The following is a 23939-nucleotide window of genomic DNA, read 5'->3' as shown; positions in this document are numbered from 1 at the left end:
CACCACCTGACACACACCCTGTACACAACATGTGTTAAACCACCACCTCACACACACCCTGTATGCAAAATGTGTTAAACCACCACCTCACACACACACCCTGTACACAAAATGTGTTAAACCACCACCTCACACACACCCTGTACGCAACATGTGTTAAACCACCACCTCACACACACCCTGTACTCAACATGTGTTAAACCACCACCTCACACACACCCTGTACACAACATGTGTTAAACCACCACCTCACACACACACCCTGTACGCAAAATGTGTTAAACCACCACCTCACACACACCCTGTACGCAAAATGTGTTAAACCACCACCTCACACACACCCTGTACGCAAAATGTGTTAAACTACCACCTCACACACACCCTGTATGCAACATGTGTTAAACCACCACCTCACACACACCCTGTACGCAACATGTGTTAAACCACCACCTCACACACACCCTGTACGCAACATGTGTTAAACCACCACCTCACACACACCCTGTACGCAACATGTGTTAAACCACCACCTCACACACACCCTGTACGCAAAATGTGTTAAACCACCACCCGACACACACCCTGTACGCAAAATGTGTTAAACTACCACCCGACACACACCCTGTACGCAAAATGTGTTAAACTACCACCCGACACACACCCTGTATGGAAAATGTGTTAAACTACCACCTGACACACACCCTGTACACAAAATGTGTTAAACCACCACCTCACACACACCCTGTACACAAAATGTGTTAAACCACCACCTCACACACCCTGTACACAAAATGTGTTAAACTACCACCTCACACACACCCTGTACACAAAATGTGTTAAACTACCACCTCACACACACCCTGTACACAAAATGTGTTAAACTACCACCTCACACACACCCTGTACACAAAATGTGTTAAACTACCACCTCACACACACCCTGTGTACACATAAGTGCACTCACTTAGAGATAATTATATTCAACTGTCTTCGTTATTTATAAAGAACTTTTACTAGCTGCAGTAATGTTATAATGGTTTATAGCAACATCTCATTCACAGGGACTTGTACATGTACGTGCATAATCATTGATATGGTGAAGTTTTCTGTAAGAAGATTTATTTAACATTTATGGAAGGAGTCTCCAGTGTCAGTGCTTTGTAACTCTCAGAGGTAAGTTTTCTGACATCTTCAGGACAGAGGAGTTTATGGTTTTTGTGGTTTCTTGGTAACATGACAAGCTGTGGGTTGTTTTTTTTGAAAAAAGAGAGGCTGGTGAGGGAACGACTGTTTATAGCTGCTATAATGTAAGTGAGAACGGAAACTAACCTGTGTGGATGTTAAACAATATTAAATGCAACTATTAATGAATAAAAAGTATGATGTGGCATTTTTAATAAATTAAATGTATAGTCACTGGCAAAATACTGTGATATATGAGGAATAAAACATGTTATGTCTGTTGTAGGAAAAAATGAGCCATCTAGATGATGCAAGCATAAGCAGCTTAGAGGTTTAAGAAGAAGAACACTCATTTTGGGCCGAAAATGTCAGATGATAAAGAATGAAAATGCCTTCCACAAAATAAATGCGGACTTGAAAGGACAGGTTAAGGAAGTGAAAGACATTTGCACTGCTACAGATATCTGAACAGCTCAGAGTAGCAGGTTCTGTGTTGTTTTTGACATTTCATTAGATAGAGGAAAAAAGCTGATTTTAGCCAGTGCCATTTAAACATCGCAACACATGAGGTACAAGGCAAATGTGCAACCGCGCCCCCATTACACAATGATGATAGAGATGAAAGAAAATGACTACATTCTGCTTCCCTTATCAATCAGTGCGAGCTGGAAAATGATCTGGTGCAGAAAATGGGCTTGCATAAACACGAGCATTTTTTAAAGTGGGTTTGAGGTCATTTTCAAGAACATCCATTAGCATGTTTCGTTTAAGTTTCGCCATCGCCACTACCACATTTGTAGCTGTCCCATGAGTTTGCTGTTCTCCTATTGGTGGATTTTAGATGGACAACATTGCAACACTCTCACTCTTGTGGTCGCTGACTGTCTTTGGTCACAGTGGCACTAAATCGGCTGCCGATAATGACAGCATGTCACGTTTTGTGTTCTAATAATTAGACCACTAACCTCAACGCACAACCAAAGAATTATTTTAGCATGTGTGATTTATGTGAAATGCCAGCTTTCTCACTCATTAGGACATTTCTGGTTGAGAGTGTGTGTGAATGCTGTGTGAGGTTTTGTTGCCATTTCTCACCTGGAGCCTCATTTATAAAGAGTGCATACGCACAGAAATGAGTATGGAATGTGCGTACGCAGCCCCCCATGCAGATATCGGGAAATACTTGGTGGGAAATCGAGCGTATATTTACTGAAACTTTGACCCATGCGTAGAGCCATCTGCATTTTAGACACATCTCGAATTAGCAACACATGGTGGATATGTAGAGAATTACAGCTAAATCACGCAATTCACCTCTCATACATTACATTTCATATCAATAATATCTGCATGCAGGCTACGTACTTACATAACAGCATTTTTATGCATTTATTTATTTATTTATTTATTTATTTATTTATTAGTGTAGACTGGTTAATTAATGTTTGTATGTATTAATATTTAATGCCCTAATTAACTATTTGCAGGCTACAGTTTGTTTAATCCTCTCTCCGAATAAAATAGTGACTCGTTATGTATGGTATTAAATGTTGGTAATTACAGGCTGCAAACAGCTGTGAAGTAATTTCACACATCCATATGGAGAGAATGTGTTTATAGACACCAGACAGATCTCCTTGCCAGTGCTGAGTTGGAACTATGTGCTGAGTTGGTCGCAGCTTTAGAGAGACCAATATGCACCTGTCCACTTACAGGTCTTAACAACCCTTGGATGAGTCGGGGAAATTCCAGCCATGCTTAAGCTCCATCTTGTCAGCCGTATTGGTTGGCATAATTACACTGACAAATTGGTATATCAAAGTTCCTTACACAGGCAAACATCAAAGTGCAATTTGCAGTTATGTCCAGTTTCCCAAATGTAATCAGAGCAAAAGACTGCACTCATTGCTATAAGGGCACCTAGTCCAAATTTCAGTAGAAAGCAATTTAATTCTGAACAAGTAAATACAAATGAACAAGTCATTTTAAATCCCAAACCCACATAACGTAGAGGAGAGACGCTATAATTGTTGGGATATAACAGGAGGGACACTGCAGCAGGTGGGAGACTGAATCAGGAGGGACACTGCAGCAGGTGGATGACTGAATCAGGAGGGACACTGCAGCAGGTGGATGACTGAATCAGGAGGGACACTGCAGCAGGTGGATGACTGAATCAGGAGGGACACTGCAGCAGGTGGATGACTGAATCAGGAGGGACACTGCAGCAGGTGGGAGACTGAATCAGGAGGGACACTGCAGCAGGTGGGAGACTGAATCAGGAGGGACACTGCAGCAGGTGGGAGACTGAATCAGGAGGGACACTGCAGCAGGTGGGTGACTGAATCAGGAGGGACACTGCAGCAGGTGGATGACTGAATCAGGAGGGACACTGCAGCAGGTGGATGACTGAATCAGGAGGGACACTGCAGCAGGTGGGAGACTTTTCTCTCCACCATTGTCAATGCTACTTCACTCAAAAATGAATGAGACTCCCCACATTTAAATATGTATGAGGCATTTGTAGACGGGTATTTGTGGACGGTAACCAGGCAGGAGAAGAGGCTTTTTCACCTGCGTATATTTTATGCATAATTTTTAGAAGACTTTGTAGAGATTGTATAAGATTTATAAAGCGGAAATTGCGTGCAGATCAAGTTTTTATATGATATTTATTTGTGTGAAGAGTGTCCTTTGGTCGTAGATTGAGTGGTTTGGTTGGATTTGTACCATCCTTCTGCACAGTCTCAGGGCTGTGGTCGCTTTGTGTGTGGTGCTTGTGCAATTTTGCGGCTACAGGGATCCTTGGTTGTGGTGCCCTGTGGGCTGTGTGGGTCATGTGAGTGTCAGCCAACAGTGTGACTATGTTCAGACACAGCACTGAAATTCTATCATAGCAACAGCTTTTGGACACTGCTAACTAGTCTTACTAGTTTTTTTTAGCAGCCCATATCAACACTCATTCTTAAATATGTAGTTGGACATGAACTAATTGCACTTGCACCTCAAAAAGTTGGCTTCAATCGTGCTTTAGGCCAAAAATTTGGAAGAAAGAATTACTTCTTGTCAAACTTTGTGCATGCAAAATGAAAAGACAACACAAACATTATTTTTATAAATTATTGGTCCATCTTTAGTCAGACCATTGTCCAAGACCAAGACAAGTCCAAATACAAATAGTAATAAATCTGAGACAAGTCCAAGCCAATACAGAAAAACATCTCGAGGCCAGACTCAAGTCCTACAACTGAAAGGACTGATCCAGTGTAATTAGCTCACAACTGTGAAGCAAGTGATTGGACTTAGAATGCAAAAACTCACATCTCCTGCTAGTCTTTAAACATTTTTTTTGTTGTTGTTGTTTTTATTAAATCTTTATTTTACTATGTTTCACACAGCAGCACATTTGAAAGTGTTAGTGGCTGCAGCAGAACTTTCACACAGTCAGTGGGTTGTAACATTAATAGCAACATCATGCTGCACAAAGCATGAGAAACCAAACTAGCATATTCACCAGCACACACTTCCTTTCTTTCAGGTACTACAGCAGTCTGATGGTCATTACAACACTAATAATGTCATTTTTACAGATCATTCCTTCTTTATTGGAGTCAGAGATTCTAGTTTTAATGACTAGTGAAAGTTTCAGTGCTCCAAACTGAGGAAGTGTGTTTTGGTGGCTAAAATTGGAAATATGTGACCATCAGAGTACATGTTACAGCTAATGGACCAATCAAATCAGTCCACAGCTTCAAAACATCCAATCAGGCGTGAGTCTGGACCTGGTTTTCTACTGAATACACAAGTTTGTTACCTCATTATCACTTTGTCTAAACAGGAACGATGATCGCACTCTTTGTCGCTCTTTACTCTTTGCTTTGTCTCTGCACAGCTGGTGAGTAACAATTTAAAAATTTTAAAATAGTAATATTACATATTTAACTAATTTACTGACATCATTAAACATTAAATATTAAACACTTTTTTACAGTAAAAACTTCTGACATCAAGGAGCTTCACGTGAAAACGGTAAAGCGTGGAGAAAATGTAACTATGGAGTGTAACTTCAACGTGATCACAAACAAAGATAATTTAGTTTGGTACAGACAGAGTTTTGGAAAATTGCCTCAGCTTTTGGCAAAACCATACAGTAACGCTTTGGGCTACACATTTGATGAGGGATTTAACGATAGCCGCTTCAATGTTACTGTAAATGACCAAAAGTTTGATCTCAACATTAATGAATTGAGAGAAGATGATGGAGGAGAATATTTCTGTGGAGAGCTGGAGGGAAATACGATAAGGTTCACATCTGGAACACGTCTGGAATTCCAAGGTAAACAGTTTTACTCAACTTTATCCAGAATTACGTGTAAATTTGTTTTCATGGTTTATTATTTCACACCCCTCATTGCTTTTAATATTATTTCCCTTTATTGGCTGCTTTTGCTAATTTATCTGAAAAGATGAAGAGACCAAACACCATGGTTCAACCAGAAAGCAGACAGATTCTGTTACACTCCAGTGTTCAAACAGCAGCAATGTAGAAGGTGAGAGTTTTGAGAAATAAAGTTAGTTAGCACCCTGAAGGTGATTCATTTCTTATAACAACACATTGCAGAATGATTTATTCCTCATACCACAGCAATTTCCCAATACAATACAGCACAAGCTAAAGACAATACAAGTTAAAAATAATCACCTTATAAACTTCTGACCAATCAGAATCCAGAATTGAGCAACTCATAACAGTAATTGTGTTTCTCCCTGTAGGTGAGAGCTGTACTGAAAACATGCGCATTTTGTTCTGGCTCTCCATTTCAAGAATCGGAGTTCTCATCATTATGGTCATTACTCTTACAATATTCCACATGATTTTGAAATCAGCATCTTAAACTTGATAAAATTGTGTTTTAATTCTTGTCGATGTCAGTCTAACTGTATTTTCCAGTGCATGACATTTATTCGTTTTTGGTATTTTTTTGCTGTTAAAGAGGAAGTCCAGTGTTTTTCGCTCTCTTATTCTTGCTCTGTGATTCTGTTCAAATGTTTTGTGCAATAACAAATGTAATATATATATAAATATATATAAATATATATCTCATTGGAGCTGTGTGTGTATCTCTTATAGCTAGCGTGATTATAACTCTGACTACATCCTGCCTTCAGTTCCTGTTGCTCCTGTTGTTCTCATGCTGCCCATGTTTTTTCTCCCGACTCAAACCACTGAACTCACACCGCGTCGTAATCACATCCTCCAAACTCATGCGCACAGAGGTTCAAGGTCGAAAGGGAAACTAGCTGAATGCTAAAAGCTACCTGTGATAAATATAGAGTACTGTGATAAATACAGTGCGATGGGTATTAGTTCATGTTCTCACTGTCAAATCTGGTGCTTAAAAAAAATGAATTTTTTTGAATTGAATTTACAAATATATGATTTTAGAAAAGCCAGACTTACTGAAAGTATCATAGCACTCTTTTGTAACTTCCCACCTCTGGAGAGGATTTACTTCCAGTAACAGAGAGCAAAATATCACACAATGTGCTGTTTATCAGTTATATGAGGAAAATAAGTTGACTATGGAAAGAAAGAGTGCCACCTTTTATTGCCAAAATCAACCTTTACATCACGTGTCATGGTTTCATGTAATCCTGTCGAAGAAGAAACACAAACACAACATTAACCTTTTCATTTCAATTTTTCATCAAATTTATAACATTTTATTCAGTCTTTAGTAAATAAGGAATACTTTCCAGAAATATTTTGGTGTAAAACTTCTCACGTGTGTGTGTGTGTGTGCTGGCCTTGGAAAACTGTTCACATCAAAAAATATTGACACTTTCTACAGTCTACAGAGGCTGCGCCAACCTCTACACTACTAACCTAATTCACTGATGGAAAGACAACATTACTGAGACATTTTAAAGACGTTTTCACCAGGACATGAGTTCTCCCGTTGATTATCAGCACTTCCACATCAGTCTCATCAGCTGAGGTAAAAGTCACTCGTGATGTTTAAACATGAGCTTCGTTGCCGTCTCTTCACTCCACTCATCCCTGTTCACGCTAACATCAGTGAAATAATCCCCGATTCATTCACTCACGTCTGTTCTGTTGCTGAAGTTTCTTGTTATTAATGTCTTTTTATTTGGGGCATTTAAACATTTGAAACCTTTGACATCTGTGCAGAGGTTGTAAGTGGTCTTCAGTGTCGTGGTGATGATGTGACGGAGCAGGTGCATCGCCAACATTCTGATTACAAACTGAATGAATTAGACTTGTGTGTGTTTCACTATGATGTTTCACATAATCGAGAGGAAATCACACTTAGCTAGCCGGGTTTTAACCATCTTTAAGCAAAGCTGCATTTGTTAAACTGGCTCCTTAATCAACATGATCTCTGCAGGCAAGGTAAAAAACAACAAAAACAACATTTCCATCGAGGATTAGAAATGTTACAGGGAACAAAAAAGAGGAAATTTTTTATTGAACGTAATCAGCAAAGCAAATAAAATCACTCTAAACTGTTCCAGATTGAAAACATAGTTTCTAAAAAGTGCTGAAAAGTGCCATTAATTAAAAATAATCCATTATTTTTCTCTGTAAGTTCAAGGAAGTACAGCCCAAATCGAAACATTTTCCTAAATTCCTGTCCAGAATTCGTCAGGAAGATGTGAGGTTATATAGCCTCTATAGCCGGAGTTTTCGAAGATGTGATCATGGCAGGGAAATCCATGCAGAAATGATTTTTCCTACGATTTTTCAAGAAACAAATCACTCTGCAGAGCAGAAGGAACCTCTGGTTTTATTAATACCTGTGGCAGAGAAGGTTTTTATGTGTAAAGAATGTTACAAATGTTCTTTTATTTCATTTTATTTTTTGAAGCAGGAATGTAAAATGTTCAAAACAAACCAAAATTAATCATTTCTAATCCCTAATTTCCATGTCTAATATATTTCTCTTAGATTAACATAGAGATTTCAGTGTATGTCATGCACAGAAAAACAACATTCTTTGTCATTTTGCTGTTTTCTAGAATTTAGCCGTAGCAACATCCGATTGGTTTTCCCAGACCACCACACATTTCTATTATTAACTCATTTTGTATTGTATTGTTGTATTGTCAATTATAATTCTAAGATCTCAATAATTACAACTTATAAGGATTTAAGACACAATTTCCATCTCGGAGACGACACCTATCCAGCCGGAATGTTCCGGGAAGTCCACGGTCATTTCTTCCCCAGCAAGACCTGTTCCAAGGAAAAAAAATTTCATATTGCGCATACCAGAACATAAGAATGATAAGAATGAAGTTTGTATGCAGTACAGCTTCAGATATATGTCAATGCGTCAGAAGCCTTACTCTTGACCACGCCCACACTTTGGTGATTCACCCTTCCCCAGCTGCGTTTTGGATTGTTAACAGACGGCTTCACTCGCACTTGGTCTCCAACTTTAATATTCCTCTGCTGGGCTGAAATTCCTATGACATGAAGAAAGAAATCCATGCTGGAATATTTTAGCAGCTAAAGAACTTTTCCAGAACAGAGCTGCAGATTTCATGTGGATGTTATTCCACTCTCAAACACTTTATTTACAATAAGAGAGACATTAGACTTGAAACAATAGCGTACAGATGTCTGTTAACACCAGATAGTTCATAATGCAAATCCATAACTATCTGAACCCTAGCTGACTCTCTTTATCAGGTGAAAAGAAGGAGGAGTTTCACTGGAGGGTGCAACGTAATGAGACTAATGCTTGTAAAATGCATTTTTTTTATTCAATTCCATTCAATTCGATTTTATTTGTATAGCACTTTTAACAATGGACATTGTCACAAAGCAGCTTTACAGAAATAAATACATTCAAATTCAATTAAACCAAAATAAATTGTAAATAAATTGCAAATATGTGAGTTTATCCCTAATGAGCAGGCCAAAGGTGACTTGGTGAGAAAAAACTCCCTGAGACAATGTGAGGAAGAAACTTCGAGAGGAACCAGACTCAAAAGGGAACCCATCCTCATCTGGGTGATAAGAGATAGTGTGATTATAAAAAATAAAAAAAACGCTCTATAACTGTGCACTACATGGACAAATAGTGCAGTTGTGCAGCCAGCAAATTCATCACAGTTTTCACATGAAGTCCAGTTTGTTGAATCTATCCACTGTCCACTGATGGAGTCCTGAGTACGAAGCTGCTCGTGGCAACTGCAGCCCCAAAGCCACTACAGCAATCACAGTCCCAAGCCGTCACAGTACAGCTCCCCATATGAGATCCCCAAGCCATCTCCACATCCCCCAGGTGGCACCATCCCCAGCAATCCCACTGATCTTCAGGCCATCGATGTGGGGCCACCATCAGCAGCAGTGAGCGATCTCCAACAATGAGAACTCCAACCAGAATTCCAATTCATTCATTAATTTTCCTTCCAAATGTCCTGGTGACAGCAGGTTAAGGAAGTCAATCCAGACGTCTCTATCCCACACCACAGAGTCCAGCTCCTCCTGGGAATCTCCCCACCATTCCCAAGCCAACTCTGAGGTATAATCTCCACTCCAGGGTCTCCATCCAGTGGGATGTGCCTGATAAAGCTCTACCAGGAGCTGACCAGGGAGTGTCCTTGTATGGTGCATGAACCACCTTAACTGGCTTCTCTCGATTCGGAGGATCTCCCAGATTGTCGAGCTCCTCAGCATATCACGAAGAATAAGCCTGGCAACCCTGCAGAGCAACCTCATTTCCACCGCTTGTACACATACCTTTTTCTTTCAATCACTACTCACAGTTTGTGACCATAGTTGAGGATAGGGATGTAGATTAACCAGCAAACAGAGAGCTTCATCCACAAAATGAGCTCCTGCTTCACCACCACAGATGCCGACTAACACCGCTGCCACTGACCTGAGCCGTCTGTCAAACTCACAATCTCTTACTCCTTAAATTCATGAACTCAAAATCTGTAAACTTTTTTTAATATAAAAAGCAGATGTGTGTTTTATTTTATGTAAAAAATGTACGTTTGCATTGCTTGTCTTTCTCACAGAGTAACCTGCTGAGCATGGGGCAATGACACAAGAGAAATCTAAGGTGCCAATACTTTAATCTAAGAGAAAAAACTGACAAATGTTGTCATATGTTGTAAAAATACAATGAAGACGACCATGTGGCTGAATCCTAAACGTTGTTCTATCATCTATAACATGCACTATATATAATCCACACCATTATGTAGTGAGCATATACTGTGAACAGAAAGCCATTAGTGATTGATGGTGGATTTTACATGGTTTATCAGTAAAAAAAAAAAAAAAAAAAAAAAAGTTAAATTGAGCCCAAATATGAGAAGCTGAAAAACACGTCTGTGGGTAAAGAAATAAAAATGAATCTGCAGCATTAGTTTAAATGATAAAATTGTGATTTTCCCACATATATGTATTAGAAAAAGGAGATTATTAACGAGAATGAGTCACTACACTACTGAAGATTACTGTCTGGTAGAAAAGCTGTTATCAAGACGATTGTTTTTGACCAATCAGTGGTCTGCACTGTTGCAAGCTCCGCCCACAAGCCCCTGTTTGGGCGTCTAATTCAGTACAGTACTTAATTACACTATGACTCAGTCAGCTGTGGAAACAATAACCAAACGTAAGATCTCGGTTACTTTACTGAGCCATGACACAAAATATTTATGTGTCTACACACACACACACACACACACACACACTTTTACACGTGTTTACATACCCGAATCATCAGCAGCAGTTACACGCTCCATCTCAGACAGGAGTCCTTTCCAGTTTTGATGTTCCGGGAAGTTGACGATCACAGTTTCATCATTCACAGCTGTGAAATGGAGCAGATTTCAAATTATAATCAAACTCTGAATTCATTTGTGTTTAAACTTGGATTAAAACCAGTAGAAAGGACACTTACATTTGACTACGCCTACACTCTTGTGTGTGACAGTGCAGCCCCAGTTAAATTTAGGTGTGGTCACAGAAGATTTCACTCGAACTCTGTCACCGACCTTGATAAGGACTAGCAGAGAAAAAGGATGAGGAATCAGTTCTCAAAGAATGAAGAACTTTCCAGAAGATTAGCAATCATCTTCTTCTGAAAATGTACTTACATTTTGCAAATATGTTGTCCAGCTCCTGCTTGCAGAAAATCTCCAGTTCCCCTTCAGGAACTCGAGCTGCGTCACGAAACGCTATGGGAACGCCCCCGCGTGACCGCGCTCTGAATCACGTGTCTAATCCGTCCAATGGATGGGCGAGACGTCACGGGCGGGGTGACGTAGCGACCCGGAAGCATAAAAGCCCGAGCGGCGAGCCCCGCGTTAGCTTCCTGTTTTCAGCAAGCGCTCTGTGTTTATTGTCTGTCTATTTTTGTCTTTTGGTGTTTTATCGTTGGCATGCCTAAAGCCAAGGTTAAGACTAAGGGCGAGAGCGGGCAGCGCTTCAGGCCGTGTGTTCCTCCCTGTCCGCGATTTATTACGGGCGGGGATACACACAGTCTGTGCGTTGCCTGTTTGGGAGCGGAGCATGTTCAGTCGGCTCTCGAGGGAGCCGGCTGCGCACATTGCGAGCGTTTACCGCTGCGCACTCTCCGCTCCCGCTGGGCTCTCTTTGAGGAGGGAGCCCTCACTAGCGTGCCTCGCGGTGCCGGCCCCGCTTCTGCCGAGGCAGAGCGGCGGTTGCGCTCGTGGGGCTCGCAGATGGACCTGGCGGAGGGAATGGAGACGGGCCCGTCCCTTTCTCCTTCCTCACCCTCCAGGTCCTCTGTCCCCTCCCTGGGCTCGGAAGCACGCTCTGCGGTTTCTTCCCCCCGGGGAGCGGACTCGGCGCTCCACCTATCGTCCTCCGAGGAGGTCGATGTGGAGAGCGTCGACCCTGAGCCGCAGTCTCCTCAATACGGGGAGCTGCTCGAGGTGGTTGCACGGGCAGTCGCTAAGCTTAGCATTGACTGGCCCGCTGAGTCACGGCCTGAGCCTCAGGGCTCTAGACTGGAGGAGCGTTTTTTGCGCAGTAGGCCGCCACCTCCGCCCCGGAGCCTGCCCTTTTTTCCGGACCTCCACACTGAGGTGTCGAGGTCCTGGAATAGGCCATTTTCGGCCCGGTTGTTCAGTCCCACGTCTTCCCATTACGCTAATGTGGCGGGGCTGGACTACTCCGGCTACAGGGCGATGCCCAGGGTTGAACAGACGCTAGCCAGCTATCTGTCCCCTGCTGCTGCATCGTCCCTGAAGGCTCCGGCGTTGCCTACCAAGCCGCTGCGGACCACCTCAGCGCTGGTAGGCAAGGCGTACACGGCAGCAGGTCAGGCCGGTGCGTGTCTGCACACCATGGCGGTGTTACAGGCGTACCAGGCTGACCTGCTTACAGAGCTGGATGAGCAGGGGGAGAGTACGTCTGAGCAGGTAGCTGAGCTCAGGCGGGCCGCTGACCTGTCCCTCCGCGCCACCAAGGAGACCGCCCGTGCTATCGGTCGGTCTATGGCAGTCCTGGTGGCAGCGGAGAGGCATCTCTGGCTGACCCTGTCCGATATGAAAGAGAAGGACAGGGTCGTGCTCATGGACGCCCCGCTTACTCCCTCGGGCCTGTTTGGCGACGCGGTAGACTCCGTCGTCGAGAGATACCAGCAGGCCCGTGCTCAGGCGGCGGCGTTCCAGCGGTTCCTCCCCCGTCGCTCTCTAGCTCGTGGGGCTGCTGGGCGGGGGCAGCCCCCTCCGTGTACGGCCCCCTCCTACAGGGAGGCCCAAAAGCAGAGCGTCGCCTCCCGTGCTCCCCCGAGGCGGGAGCAGGAGTCGCGACGACGCTCTGGGCCCGGCCCTTCGGGCACTAAGGCGGATCTGAGGACCGTCCTCATGTCCAGAAGGGCCGCGGCTAAGAAGCCCTGATGGTTTTGGCCCAGGGCTTCCGAGGGCGGGCCCCTCTGGGGCGACGCGGCGTACACCTCATCTTACGGTGCCCGGGTCCCCCCAGTGCCCTCAGGAGGTCGATCTGCCAACCCTGCCACCTATGGTGCTTCAGGGCGCAGCGGTCTCCAGCGAGCGCCTCTCCCAGTTCTCGCCCGGCAACGTAGCGAGTCTGGGAGGCTCGCGGCCTCTCCTGAGGCCTTCGCAGCGGTTAGCTCATTTCCCCCATGTCGGTTCGCCGCCTCAGGGCACCCAGCTAACCGCTTCTATTACACCAGAGGTCAGTCTCGAGAGACTGATTCCCTTAGTGAGCTTTCTGGCAGCGTGGAAACTTCTGCCGAATGTGTCTCATTGGGTCCTGCGTACTGTAGAAAGAGGCTACCGAATTCAGTTCGGCTCGCCTCCACCTCATTTTTCTGGGGTTCTTCCCACTGTGGTGGGTCCCGAGCAGGCTCTGGTATTGGAGCAGGAAGTACGTACTCTCCTGAGGAAGGAGGCCATCGAGGTGGTCCCTCCTCACGACAGGGAGTCAGGGTTCTACAGCCGGTACTTCATTGTTCCCAAGAAGGGGGGAGGGCTGCGTCCCATTTTGGACTTGCGGCAATTGAACCTCTCAGTCGCTCGACTGAAGTTCAGGATGCTTACGGTCACTCAGGTCGTGTCTCAGATCAGGTCCGAGGACTGGTTCGTCACGATCGACCTAAAAGATGCGTATTTCCACATCTCCATCCTTCCCCCGCACAGGAAGTTCCTGAGGTTCGCTTTCGGGGGCGAAGCTTACCAGTATCGGGTTCTTCCCTTCGGCCTAGCACTCTCACCCCGCACCTTCACGAAGTGCGTGGATGCTGCCCTGGCTCCTATGCGACTACAGGGCATCCGCATACTGAACTATATCGACGACTGGTTGATTTTAGCTCATTCAGAGCAGATGGCGGCTCGGCATCGAGATGCCGTTCTCGCCCATATGAAGGAACTGGGGTTAAGACTAAACGCCGAGAAAAGCGTGCTTTCTCCAGCTCAGAGAACCGCTTATCTAGGCGTCGTGTGGGATTCGACCACGATGCAGGCACGTTTGTCTCCTGCTCGGATCGAGTCGGTCCTCACAGCGGTCGCGAGAGTGAAAGTAGGCCGGTCACTCACTGTAAAGCAGTTTCAGAGACTGCTGGGCCTATTGGCAGCTGCGTCCAACGTGATACCGTTTGGCCTGCTGCACATGAGACCCCTACAGTGGTGGCTCAAGACCAGGGGGTTTTTCCGAAACAGAGGAAACCCGCTCCGCATGATCAAGGTCACGCGACGATGCCGCCGTGCCTTAGCTGTGTGGAGAGAACCTGGGTTCTTGTCTCAGGGCCCGGTCCTGGGAACTCCTGGTCGCCGCGTAGTGCTAGCGACGGATGCGTCCCTCACCGGATGGGGAGCGGTCATGAGTGGCCGTCCTGCCCGTGGTCTGTGGAGCGGCCGCCATCTCACTTGGCACATCAACCGCCTGGAGATGCTGGCCGTGTTTCTAGCTCTGAAACACTTTCTCCCAGACCTAAGAGGCCGCCACGTGTTGGTGCGCACCGACAACACGACGGTGGTCTCTTACATCAACCGCCAGGGAGGTCTGCGTTCGCGCCCCCTTTACAGGCTGGCGCTCCAGATCCTTGTGTGGTCCCAAGGGAACCTCCTCTCATTGAGAGCGGCCTACATCCCTGGTCATCTCAACGTGGGAGCGGACGCCCTGTCGAGGCAGGGGCCGGTGCCCGGGGAATGGAGACTCCACCCCGAGGTGGTGGAGCTCATATGGCGTATGTTCGGCAGAGCCCAGGTGGATCTGTTTGCGACGCAGGAGACGTCGCACTGTCCCCTTTGGTTCTCTCTGATTCATCCAGCTCCTCTTGGACTGGATGCCATGGTACAGCCGTGGCCGAGGCTGCGTCTGTACGCCTTTCCTCCGGTCGCTCTGCTCCCGGGAGTTCTGGAGAGAGTGCGCCGGGACGGAATTCGTCTACTGTTAGTAGCCCCGTTCTGGCCGGGCCGAGTATGGTTCTCGGACCTGATTTCCCTCCTAGACGGCTCCCCATGGGAGATTCCGATCAGGAGGGATCTCCTCTCACAGGCGGGGGGCCATCTTCACCCCCGCCCGGAGCTGTGGAAGCTGTGGGTGTGGCCTCTGAGGGGGCACAACTCCGCGCTTCCGGTCTCTCAACCGAGGTTGTGGAGACCATCCTCCAGTCCAGAGCTCCCTCTACGAGGAAACTGTACGCCCTGAAGTGGAAACTTTTCACTTCCTGGTGCGGAGACCGCCGGCTTGACCCTGTTCACTGCCCAGTTGGTACAGTGCTGGAGTTCTTGCAGGCCCGCCTCTCCGCGGGACTGACCCACTCCACCCTGAAGGTGTACGTGGCGGCTATTGCGGCCTGCCACGCCCCTCTCGATGGCCAGTCAGTGGGCAGGCACCCCTGGGTGACACGTTTCCTCCGCGGTGCGCTGAGGATCAGACCTCCAGCTCTTCAGGCCCTCTCGGTGGCCCCTTCCTATTTAGACTTTGCGCCTGGTTTGGCCAAAGCATTCTTGTACCCCCGAGCGGGGTACGTACCGAAAGTCCCCTCCTCGGCACCACGGCCGGTCATGCTGCAGGCTTTCTGTCCTCCTCCCTTTAGGGAGCCCGACCATCGGAAGCTCAATTGTACGTGTCCAGTGCGAGCACTGGACGCGTACGTCCACAGAACTGCCCTGTGGAGAAAGGCGGACCAGTTGCTTGTTTGCTTTGGTCCCCCTAAGAGGGGTTTTCCTGCTTCTAAGCAGACCCTCAGCCGGTGGATTGTAGAATCCATTTCTCTGGCTTTCGAGTCCTCTGGTCTCCCCAGTCCCCTGGGGGTCAAGGCTCACTCTACCCGAGCGGTGGCGGCCTCTAAGGCCTTTCTGGCGGGTGTGTCCTTACAGGACATCTGCAACGCGGCGGGATGGTCCACGCCCCTGACCTTTGCTAGGTTTTATGACCTAGATACCCGGGCCACTCCCAGCTCCTCTGTCCTTGTGCCTTAGGCTTGCCTCCTCCTGGAGGCAGGGACTTGTAAGTCTGGCGGCGTGGGTATACTCGTTCCCATAGCGTTTCGTGACGCAGCTCGAGTTCCTGAAGGGGAACGTCTCCAGGTTACGTATGTAACCATGGTTCCCCGAGGGAACGAGACGCTGCGTCTCGGTGCCACACTTCCGGCGTCCCTGCGGCGCTTGCTTCATTTTCCAGTAAGCTAACGCGGGGCTCGCCGCTCGGGCTTTTATGCTTCCGGGTCGCTACGTCACCCCGCCCGTGACGTCTCGCCCATCCATTGGATGGATTAGACACGTGATTCAGAGCGCGGTCACGCGGGGGCGTTCCCATAGCGTTTCGTGACGCAGCGTCTCGTTCCCTCGGGGAACCATGGTTACATACGTAACCTGGAGACGTTTTGTTTTAAACTCAGAAACCTTGTTGCTCATGTCACTAAAAGAGACGACTGGCTCTAAAGTCTGATAGGGCAGCTCTTCAGCTCCAGAGGGACTGGACATGCTCTCAAAGTTCTGCCAGAGGACAAAAAAACATTTTTTTTTTTACTAAGAGTCATATTAAGAGTTGGCAACTTAAGTCCAAAAATTACATCAATATCTATGTGGGGAAAGTCCCACATATTCAGAGTCAGGTTACACAGCTGAGTGGATTTTCTGAGCCCCACATTCAGATTATGAAAATCATCTGTGTGCAGTTTACACCTCAGAGATTGCCTGATTTCTTGAGTAGGAGCGTCCATGAGAGGGTTTTTCAATAGCGTCTAGACAACTGCCTTTAAACCCCTCCAAAACAATTCAGAGATAGAAAATGTGGACTGAAGATGTGGATCACACTTCTTTCTGCTGTCAAATGTAACAGGATGTAACATAAAAGAAAGAGCCAACTTAAAGATGAAAAATAAAAAGTCTAATGTGGTGATCGATGAATGAGAAGATGGTGAGTGTTGAAATAAATCTAACAGGAGTCTAGTGTATCTCCAATATATAGCACTGCATGAACAGTCCTAGTTGTAATGATCACATTAATCACTGGGTTAATTTAACAAAATGGCTTCCATACTCATTATTCAGCAGCACACAGAATAGCACTTGATCCAGCACAGACTATTATTTTGCATTTTATTTGTTTATATAGAGCTCTGACATTTACCTGTGCACAGCCCTGCTATTTGAGTTATGGAATTAATAAAATAATGCTAATGTTTTGGTTAATTCAATGCGCTCATCTGCTACATTTACAGCTCTCTTTAAGTTCGTAATAATCACTCTTGGCGTTAACAGTACATTCTTACACACTTCTTGATAGAAACAGACCTGAAGGAAGTAGACATTATCCTCCGTCTGTAAAAGCTTGTCTGTGATGTCTTCGTGTCCCATCAGCATGGCGATTTCAAGCTCCAGCTGTTCCTGAAGATCTGCAGATCGATCCATGTAGCTCTCCTCCTGAGCTCTGATCTTCTCTATCACCTCAGAGAAGCTTTTCTCAAGGGAAGTGATTAGCGAGCTAAAGGCTAGCTCTGTGTCTTCCACTGTCTGCTGTGTGGACTGCTGTTTTAAAAAAAACACATACACCATTTTTATTTTAGATATGATGTATTTAGAATTAATACACAGAAGCACTAATGGGGCCTTCAGAGGGTTGTTTCAGTAAATAACTTCTTGAGTTAACTTAAAATTCTGTGCTTTGTTTTTAAATTACAGAGCCGTTATTTTAATAGCAGACGTTAGTACTGATTAGTAAAGTGTGGGAGAAATGAGGTTTTTCCGGGTCATTGTTATGATACAATACACCACAGTGCTATTAAGTATGTTATCGTTTCTATAGTAACAGCTCATTCACAGGGATGTGTACAGTGGACGCTCCACATAAACGGATTAAAAAATGTGTGTAATCACTGATATGTTGTTCTTCTGGTAAGGAGATGTTTAATTAACATTTATGGAAGGAGTCTCCAGTGTCAGCGCTTTGTAACAGTCAGAGGTAAAGCTGTAACTTTAAGTTCCCCTTCAGGAACTCGAGCTGCGTCGAAACGCTATGGGAACGCCTTCAGCGTGACCGCGCTCTGAATAACATGTGTAATCAGTCCAATGGATGGGCGAGACGTCACGGGCGGGAAAGCATAAAAGCCCGAGCGGCAAACGCCGCGCTAGCTTTCTGTCGTTCAGCAAGCGCTCTGTGTGATATTGTCTGTCTATTGTTTGTCTTTCTATGTTGTCTGCGGCATGCCTAAGGCCAAGGACAAAACGAAACTGAAACGGGGCGAGAGCGGACAGCGTTTTAGGCTGTGTGTTCCTCCCTGCCCGCGTTATATTACCGGCGGGGATACACACAGTCTTTGCGTTGTCTGCTTGACGTTATTTTTTTGTCTTATTGAATTCAAGAGAAAGAAAATAGAAAAAATAGAGGCTGCTGAGGGAACGACTGTTTATAGCTACTAAAATTACAGTAAGAACCCGAATTAACTGGAACCAACGTTCCACAACATTAAATGTAACTTTAAACAGATAAAAATTATAATGTCTTTTTAATTAAAAAAAAAGTTGTAACTGTTGGCAAATTGCTGTGGTATAAGGGGAATAAAACGCTTGGGGACGTGCTGTTAACTCCACCTCACTCAGCATTTTACTGTAACTGCACGACACAGAGTGGTTTATTATTTATTGTTTATTATAATAGTATATAGTGGGGCAAAGTTTAGCATAAAACTCAGTTTTTTAATAAAATTTGGTGATTCTAGGTTGCTGTTTTAACACATTAAGCTGTTTAGTGGGTTTCTATAGAGCTGAAAACACTTCAGGTGAAAATAATTGCATTACTGCTTGGTCATTTGGGCAGTGGAGTGTGTTTATAGTAATAATAAGTAAATGTGTGAGAGACTTTTTATTTAGACAAGAGTAGAAATAAACCAAAGTGTGGTTTTCTCAGTGGCCAGTCTGATTGACTTGTTGTTGAGGCAGGATATAGCTGCGTTCCTGTGTGTTGTAATCAAGTTCACAGAAATAGCTGAGGAACTGAATTAACCTGCTTGAGCAGATGTGGCATGCAGCGTGTACATGTAGAGCAATGTCTCGAGGGCATGGCCTCGGTTATTCATAACACATGCATTAAACTAACAGAAGCACATTTTATATCAAAATGGAAGAGTCAGCATGGATATTGTTCATAAATAAAGTTGTATAAATGTTTAACAAATAAAAATGACATATACTGTATCTGTTTACATTTTTCTAGCATGTTTGGTGTCTTTAAATATCCCACAAACATCCTTCCACTGCATTTTTAGTGTTTCGTTACTTACTGCATGAGCCTCGGTGGCTTCCCTCAGCTCTTGGAGCTGTTTCTCTTTTTCTATGCGTTTCTCCACAAATTTGAGTTTATTAGCCTGTAGTGTGACCTGTAAAGAACCCGGTCAAGGATACAAATTAATTATGAAACATTTAACAATTTAACAACACACACTCTCAGAAATAAAGTTAGAAAACTGTACTTTTCCTTGTTGCTGGTATGGTACCATCAAGGGGACATGAACCTTTAGTGTATACCTTTAATATGTATGCTTTCTTTTACCTGAGAAGGCGTACATGGTACCTTTAATTATCTTATAGAGCGTTCACACCTAGTAGTCCAGTTGCTGAGCCTGAATCAGAGCAATATTGATGCTTTTGTTTATTTGCTGTTTGGTTTGGTTTCACATCTCACATAATTAAATAAATGAAATCAAAATAAAAATGAGGGGCGTGTTGGGCTAAAAACACACCCTTAAAACTCCTTCAGTTATTGGTCAGAATTAAAGTGACAGAAAATGGTTTAAAAAAAAAAACTTTATAAAGTGCGATTAGAAATCACAAAATTCACCCGAGCACAGAGAACACGGAGTCAGTACTTAATAAACGATTAGATGTGATTAAATGATTAAATGTTTTATGTGTCAGTATTTATTTTCTCTTTTTCTTTCTCCAAATCTCCAGATCATGTGGCATTTCTGCAGCACTACAGCTCTGTGCTTTGGCCCAGCTCACATCTACAAAAAAAAATCTGCAACTCAAAAAACACATCTTGATTCATTTCCAGCGTTCGAGTCGATTCAGAGTCACGTTCTCGTTTCAGTTGAACCATGCTAGAAACTGGAACCGGACCGAGCTCAGACGCCCTCAGACCGGTTTGATCCACACCTACGTGATTGCTGTGTCCTCACCTCCATAAAGAATCGCATCAGAGAACAAAATGCACCAGAGTTCAATTCAAATGGACTAAATGCTGCATACAGTATGTGAAAGCACTTTAAAGGTTCAAGTGGTTCTTAAAGTCCAATTATGTACTTTACATTCATGTTTCCACGTAAAAGATTTACACTAAAGGTACAAAAGATGTGCTCTCAATAGTACCACAGTAACATAGCGGTGTATCACAATGATATTATCTGTATCTGTATCTGGATTTAAATCTGAAGCGGGTGTGGCCAAAACTGTAAGAGTGTTTTTCTTTCTTTCTTTCTTTCTTTCTTTTTTATCTAAATAAATATAAATTTTTCATATAAATAAATAATGTGACACGCAGCACATGTGGCAGGGCATCCAGGCCATCACCACCTACAGGAAAACATCACCTGCCTGTGACAGTGACTCCTTTCCAGATGTGCTGAATAACTTCTATGTTCGGTTTGAGGCACAGAATGGCGTGACGGCGAGGAAGACCACCCCTCCTCCCAATGACCAGGTGCTGTGTCTAACCACGGCTGATGTGAGGAAGACTCTAAACAGAGTTAACCCGCGGAAGGCTGCTGGACCAGATTCCTGGCAGATTGCTCGGAGGATGTGCAGACCAGCTGGCAGATGTTTTCACCGACATCTTCAACACTTCGCAGAGTAGCGCCGTCATTTCATCGTGCTTCAAGGCCACCATCATCGTCCCCGTGCCAAAGAAGTCTCCGGTGTCCTGCCTCAATGACTTCTGTCCCGTTGCACTCACAACCATCATCATGAAGTGCTTCGAGAGGCTCGTCATGAGGCACATCAAGACCCTGCTGCCCCCCTCACTGGACCCCCTGCAATTCGCTTACCGCCCCAACTGCTCAACAGATGACGCCATCACCACCACCCTCCACCTGGCCCTCACCCACCTGGACAATAAAGACACATATGTTCGAATGCTATTCATAGACTTCAGTTCAGCATTCAACACAATCATTCCTCAGCACCTGATTGGAAAGCTGAACCTGCTGGGCCTGAACACCTGCCTCTGCATCTGGATCCTGGACTTCCTGACTGGGAGACCTCAGTCAGTGCGGATCGGCTGTGTGCTCACTCTACTACTGTTCACTCTGCTGACTCACGACTGTGTAGCAACACACAGCTTGAATCACATCACCAAGTTCCCAGATGACACGACCGTGGTGGGTCTCATCAGTTTTAGTAGTTATTGTACTGTTCTGGTAGTTATTGTAGTGTCTTGTGCTGTTTGCACATGTTTGTATGTGCGCTTTATGTAGTAATGTGTAGTCTCTTGTAGTTCTGTGTTGTTTTATGTAGCACCTTGGTCCTGGAAGAACGTAGTTTCGTTTCACTGTGTACTGTACCAGCTGTATATGGTTGAAATGACAATAAAAGCCACTTGACTTGACTTGAACTCTACCGATCTGCCTCTGTAAACATTGGAAAACACCATGGAAAACAAACATCGAAATCTGAGGAGTGTCAGCAGTGTGTGTGAATTCTGGATCTGACAGTTCCTCAACCTCAGCTACATCACTCCTCTTCATAACTGCTCTCAACTACAGATATGCGCAGGACAGTTTTCTTAATCCAGCTCACACAGTTATGTTGGTTTGTTCCTGCCTGCCATCTTTTCTAAGGTATTTAGTTGGTTATGTTTCTCAAAATATAACCAAACTAGTAGCCTAATGTAAACTGCCGTGACCCTGATCAGGCAGTTACTAAGGATGAATGAATGAACATTGTAAATGCATCGCATTTAATGAACATGGGGTTTGTTCTGACCGCTCACTCACGCTCATATTAAAGTGAAAACCTCCCAGGTCACGTGACTTTTTTGATGTTTCCCACTGGATCCCATTCCTGATGCACATGTCTAATCTCAACCAGATGCCCTGTGCCAAGATTTCTAAAGAAAGAATTAACAGTGTGCCTCCTATTCATATCTGTATCTGTATCTGTTTAGAACACCTTATCTGTTCATCCTGAGTAATATACTCATATTCAGTTACATCTCTACCCCAGCTACAAGGAAAAATACCTTTATTTCTGAGAGTGCCGTGTAATAAAAATAAAGGTTTAATAAGAGAAAAGTGTCTCACTTGTTTCTCGTCTCTTTCTGCTGCAGAGGAAACCGTGTCATGGCCTTTGTGCTCGTCCATTACACAGCTCAGACAGATGCACATGTTGTCGGTGCGACAGAAAGCCTCCAGCAGTTTATCGTGTCTCGGACACGTCTGAATCTCGGTAGCGACGACTAACTTGTGTTTCTTAAGCGCCGGAATGTCGTAGTGAGGCTGGAGATGCGTTTCACAGTAGGAAGCTCGACACTCCAGGCATGATCTCACCGCTCGGAGCTTTATATCAGTGCAGAGATCACACACAACTTCTCCTGGCTGAGCAGGAGAACCCTGAAGCGTGGTGTTCCTCAGTTTCTCAAGGATTTCAGCCAGCATGGTGTTTTTGTTCAGTGCAGGTTTTGTGTGAAATTCATGTCTGCACTGAGGACATCGAGGTCTGCTGAACTCGTCCTGCTCCCAGTAGGCTTTAATGCAGCTCATACAGTAAGAGTGTCCACAGGGAATCGTCGCCGGATCCTTCATCAGTTCCAAACACACTGAGCAGTTGTACTGATCTTTAGTTTGGAACAGTGACTCTGCCATTTTACTCTCAGCAGAACACCACTGAAAAGTCTTCCTGAAGTTCCTGAACGTCTGTCTGTTTACCACTCGAAGAGTCTGTAGATAAGAGCAAAAGACTTCCTGCTTCCTCGTGTCTCACTGGATTACAGATGAAGTAACAACACCACAACTGTGTGCGTCTGTCTGATGAAAAGAGAAAGAGAAAGTAAGTGTGGTGGAGCTTCCGGTTTGAGATGGTGGGGGAAAAAGCATGGTCATGAATAAGAGAGAGCTTTAAATATTTTTATTTATCACTGGATCCTCCTTTTACATGTTTTTACCATTAATTCAGACCTGGTCAGTGTGTGAGTTTTTCACTAAAATACAAAAGGAGAGAAATAAATAAATAAATAAGAAGGGGAGAAAAGCGAAAAAGAAATATGCATGTGTTTCCATCAGCAAATCAAAGATAAACAGTAAAACAGTCCTTTTTCTTTACTGTTAAAGACTAATAGAGGCATTAGAGTGGTTAAAGGGCAAGATGAGAAAATGTTTTGGCACCCTCTATTGGCCATTAAAAGCAACAACTATCTGTAATTCACATCTGATTAAAGTCATCAGTCTACCTCGAGTTGAATTTAAATATAATATCTATTATAATTAAATATGTCTAAACACTTATGATAAAGTGATAAACACTTTATTTTTTGTAATCCACGTGTTCTTTTAAATGTGCACTCCAGCACACTCTAACTGCAATACTGATTTAATGCACTTGGCTTCAATATTCAAAATTTTCTGAAACCTTCTAATCACAAGATCATGCCGTGTGAAAGAAGAGTGAAGCTCAGGTCATAAAGAACAGCAATAAAAAGTGCAGAAAATATTCTGTCAAATTCTTCCTCAGTTAAAAGTGGAAGTAGCAACAAAATGATGGTTAAAAAGTGAGTCCACTCTTAA

At 44.4% G+C, this 23939-nt stretch overlaps 2 protein-coding genes across 2 annotated transcripts; one reads left to right on the top strand and one right to left on the bottom strand.

Annotated features, from left to right (window-relative positions):
• The first annotated feature begins 5020 nt into the window (after positions 1–5020).
• Positions 5021–6253, top strand: LOC113547697 (uncharacterized). The gene is made up of 4 exons (XM_053242305.1): positions 5021–5077; positions 5174–5518; positions 5649–5732; positions 5956–6253. Exons 1-4 carry the CDS (start codon positions 5026–5028, stop codon positions 6075–6077), a joined length of 603 nt encoding a protein of 200 aa, XP_053098280.1. The 5' UTR covers positions 5021–5025; the 3' UTR covers positions 6078–6253.
• A 614-nt stretch (positions 6254–6867) lies between these two features.
• On the bottom strand, positions 6868–23133 carry LOC113547657 (E3 ubiquitin/ISG15 ligase TRIM25). The gene is made up of 9 exons (XM_026948102.3): positions 22461–23133; positions 19446–19541; positions 17461–17694; positions 16548–16659; positions 11326–11373; positions 11130–11234; positions 10941–11039; positions 8554–8673; positions 6868–8440 (listed from the first exon to the last, which is right to left on the bottom strand). The coding sequence occupies exons 1-9, from the start codon at positions 23019–23021 to the stop codon at positions 8355–8357; spliced, it is 1461 nt and encodes a 486-aa protein (XP_026803903.3). The 5' UTR covers positions 23022–23133; the 3' UTR covers positions 6868–8354.
• Between the last annotated feature and the right edge of the window lie 806 nt (positions 23134–23939).

This window comes from Pangasianodon hypophthalmus, chromosome 19, assembly GCF_027358585.1.
Source record: "Pangasianodon hypophthalmus isolate fPanHyp1 chromosome 19, fPanHyp1.pri, whole genome shotgun sequence".
NCBI lineage: Eukaryota > Metazoa > Chordata > Actinopteri > Siluriformes > Pangasiidae > Pangasianodon > Pangasianodon hypophthalmus.
The sequence above is the reverse complement of the archived record's forward strand: the minus strand, read 5'-3'. Positions and strand labels throughout refer to the sequence as shown.

Excerpts from the sequence above, each read along its gene's own strand:
- LOC113547657 (XM_026948102.3), bottom strand. The coding sequence starts at position 23,021 with ATGGCAGAGTCACTGTTCCAAACTAAAGATCAGTACAACTGCTCAGTG. Across the intron at positions 19,542-22,460 it reads CAGAAAGAGACGAGAAACAA|GTCACACTACAGGCTAATAA; the intron begins GTGAGACACTTT and ends GGTTCTTTACAG. Across the intron at positions 11,235-11,325 it reads GGACAACATATTTGCAAAAT|TCCTTATCAAGGTCGGTGAC; the intron begins GTAAGTACATTT and ends TTTCTCTGCTAG.
- LOC113547697 (XM_053242305.1), top strand. The coding sequence starts at position 5,026 with ATGATCGCACTCTTTGTCGCTCTTTACTCTTTGCTTTGTCTCTGCACA. Across the intron at positions 5,078-5,173 it reads GCTTTGTCTCTGCACAGCTG|TAAAAACTTCTGACATCAAG; the intron begins GTGAGTAACAAT and ends ACTTTTTTACAG. Across the intron at positions 5,519-5,648 it reads AACACGTCTGGAATTCCAAG|ATGAAGAGACCAAACACCAT; the intron begins GTAAACAGTTTT and ends TTATCTGAAAAG.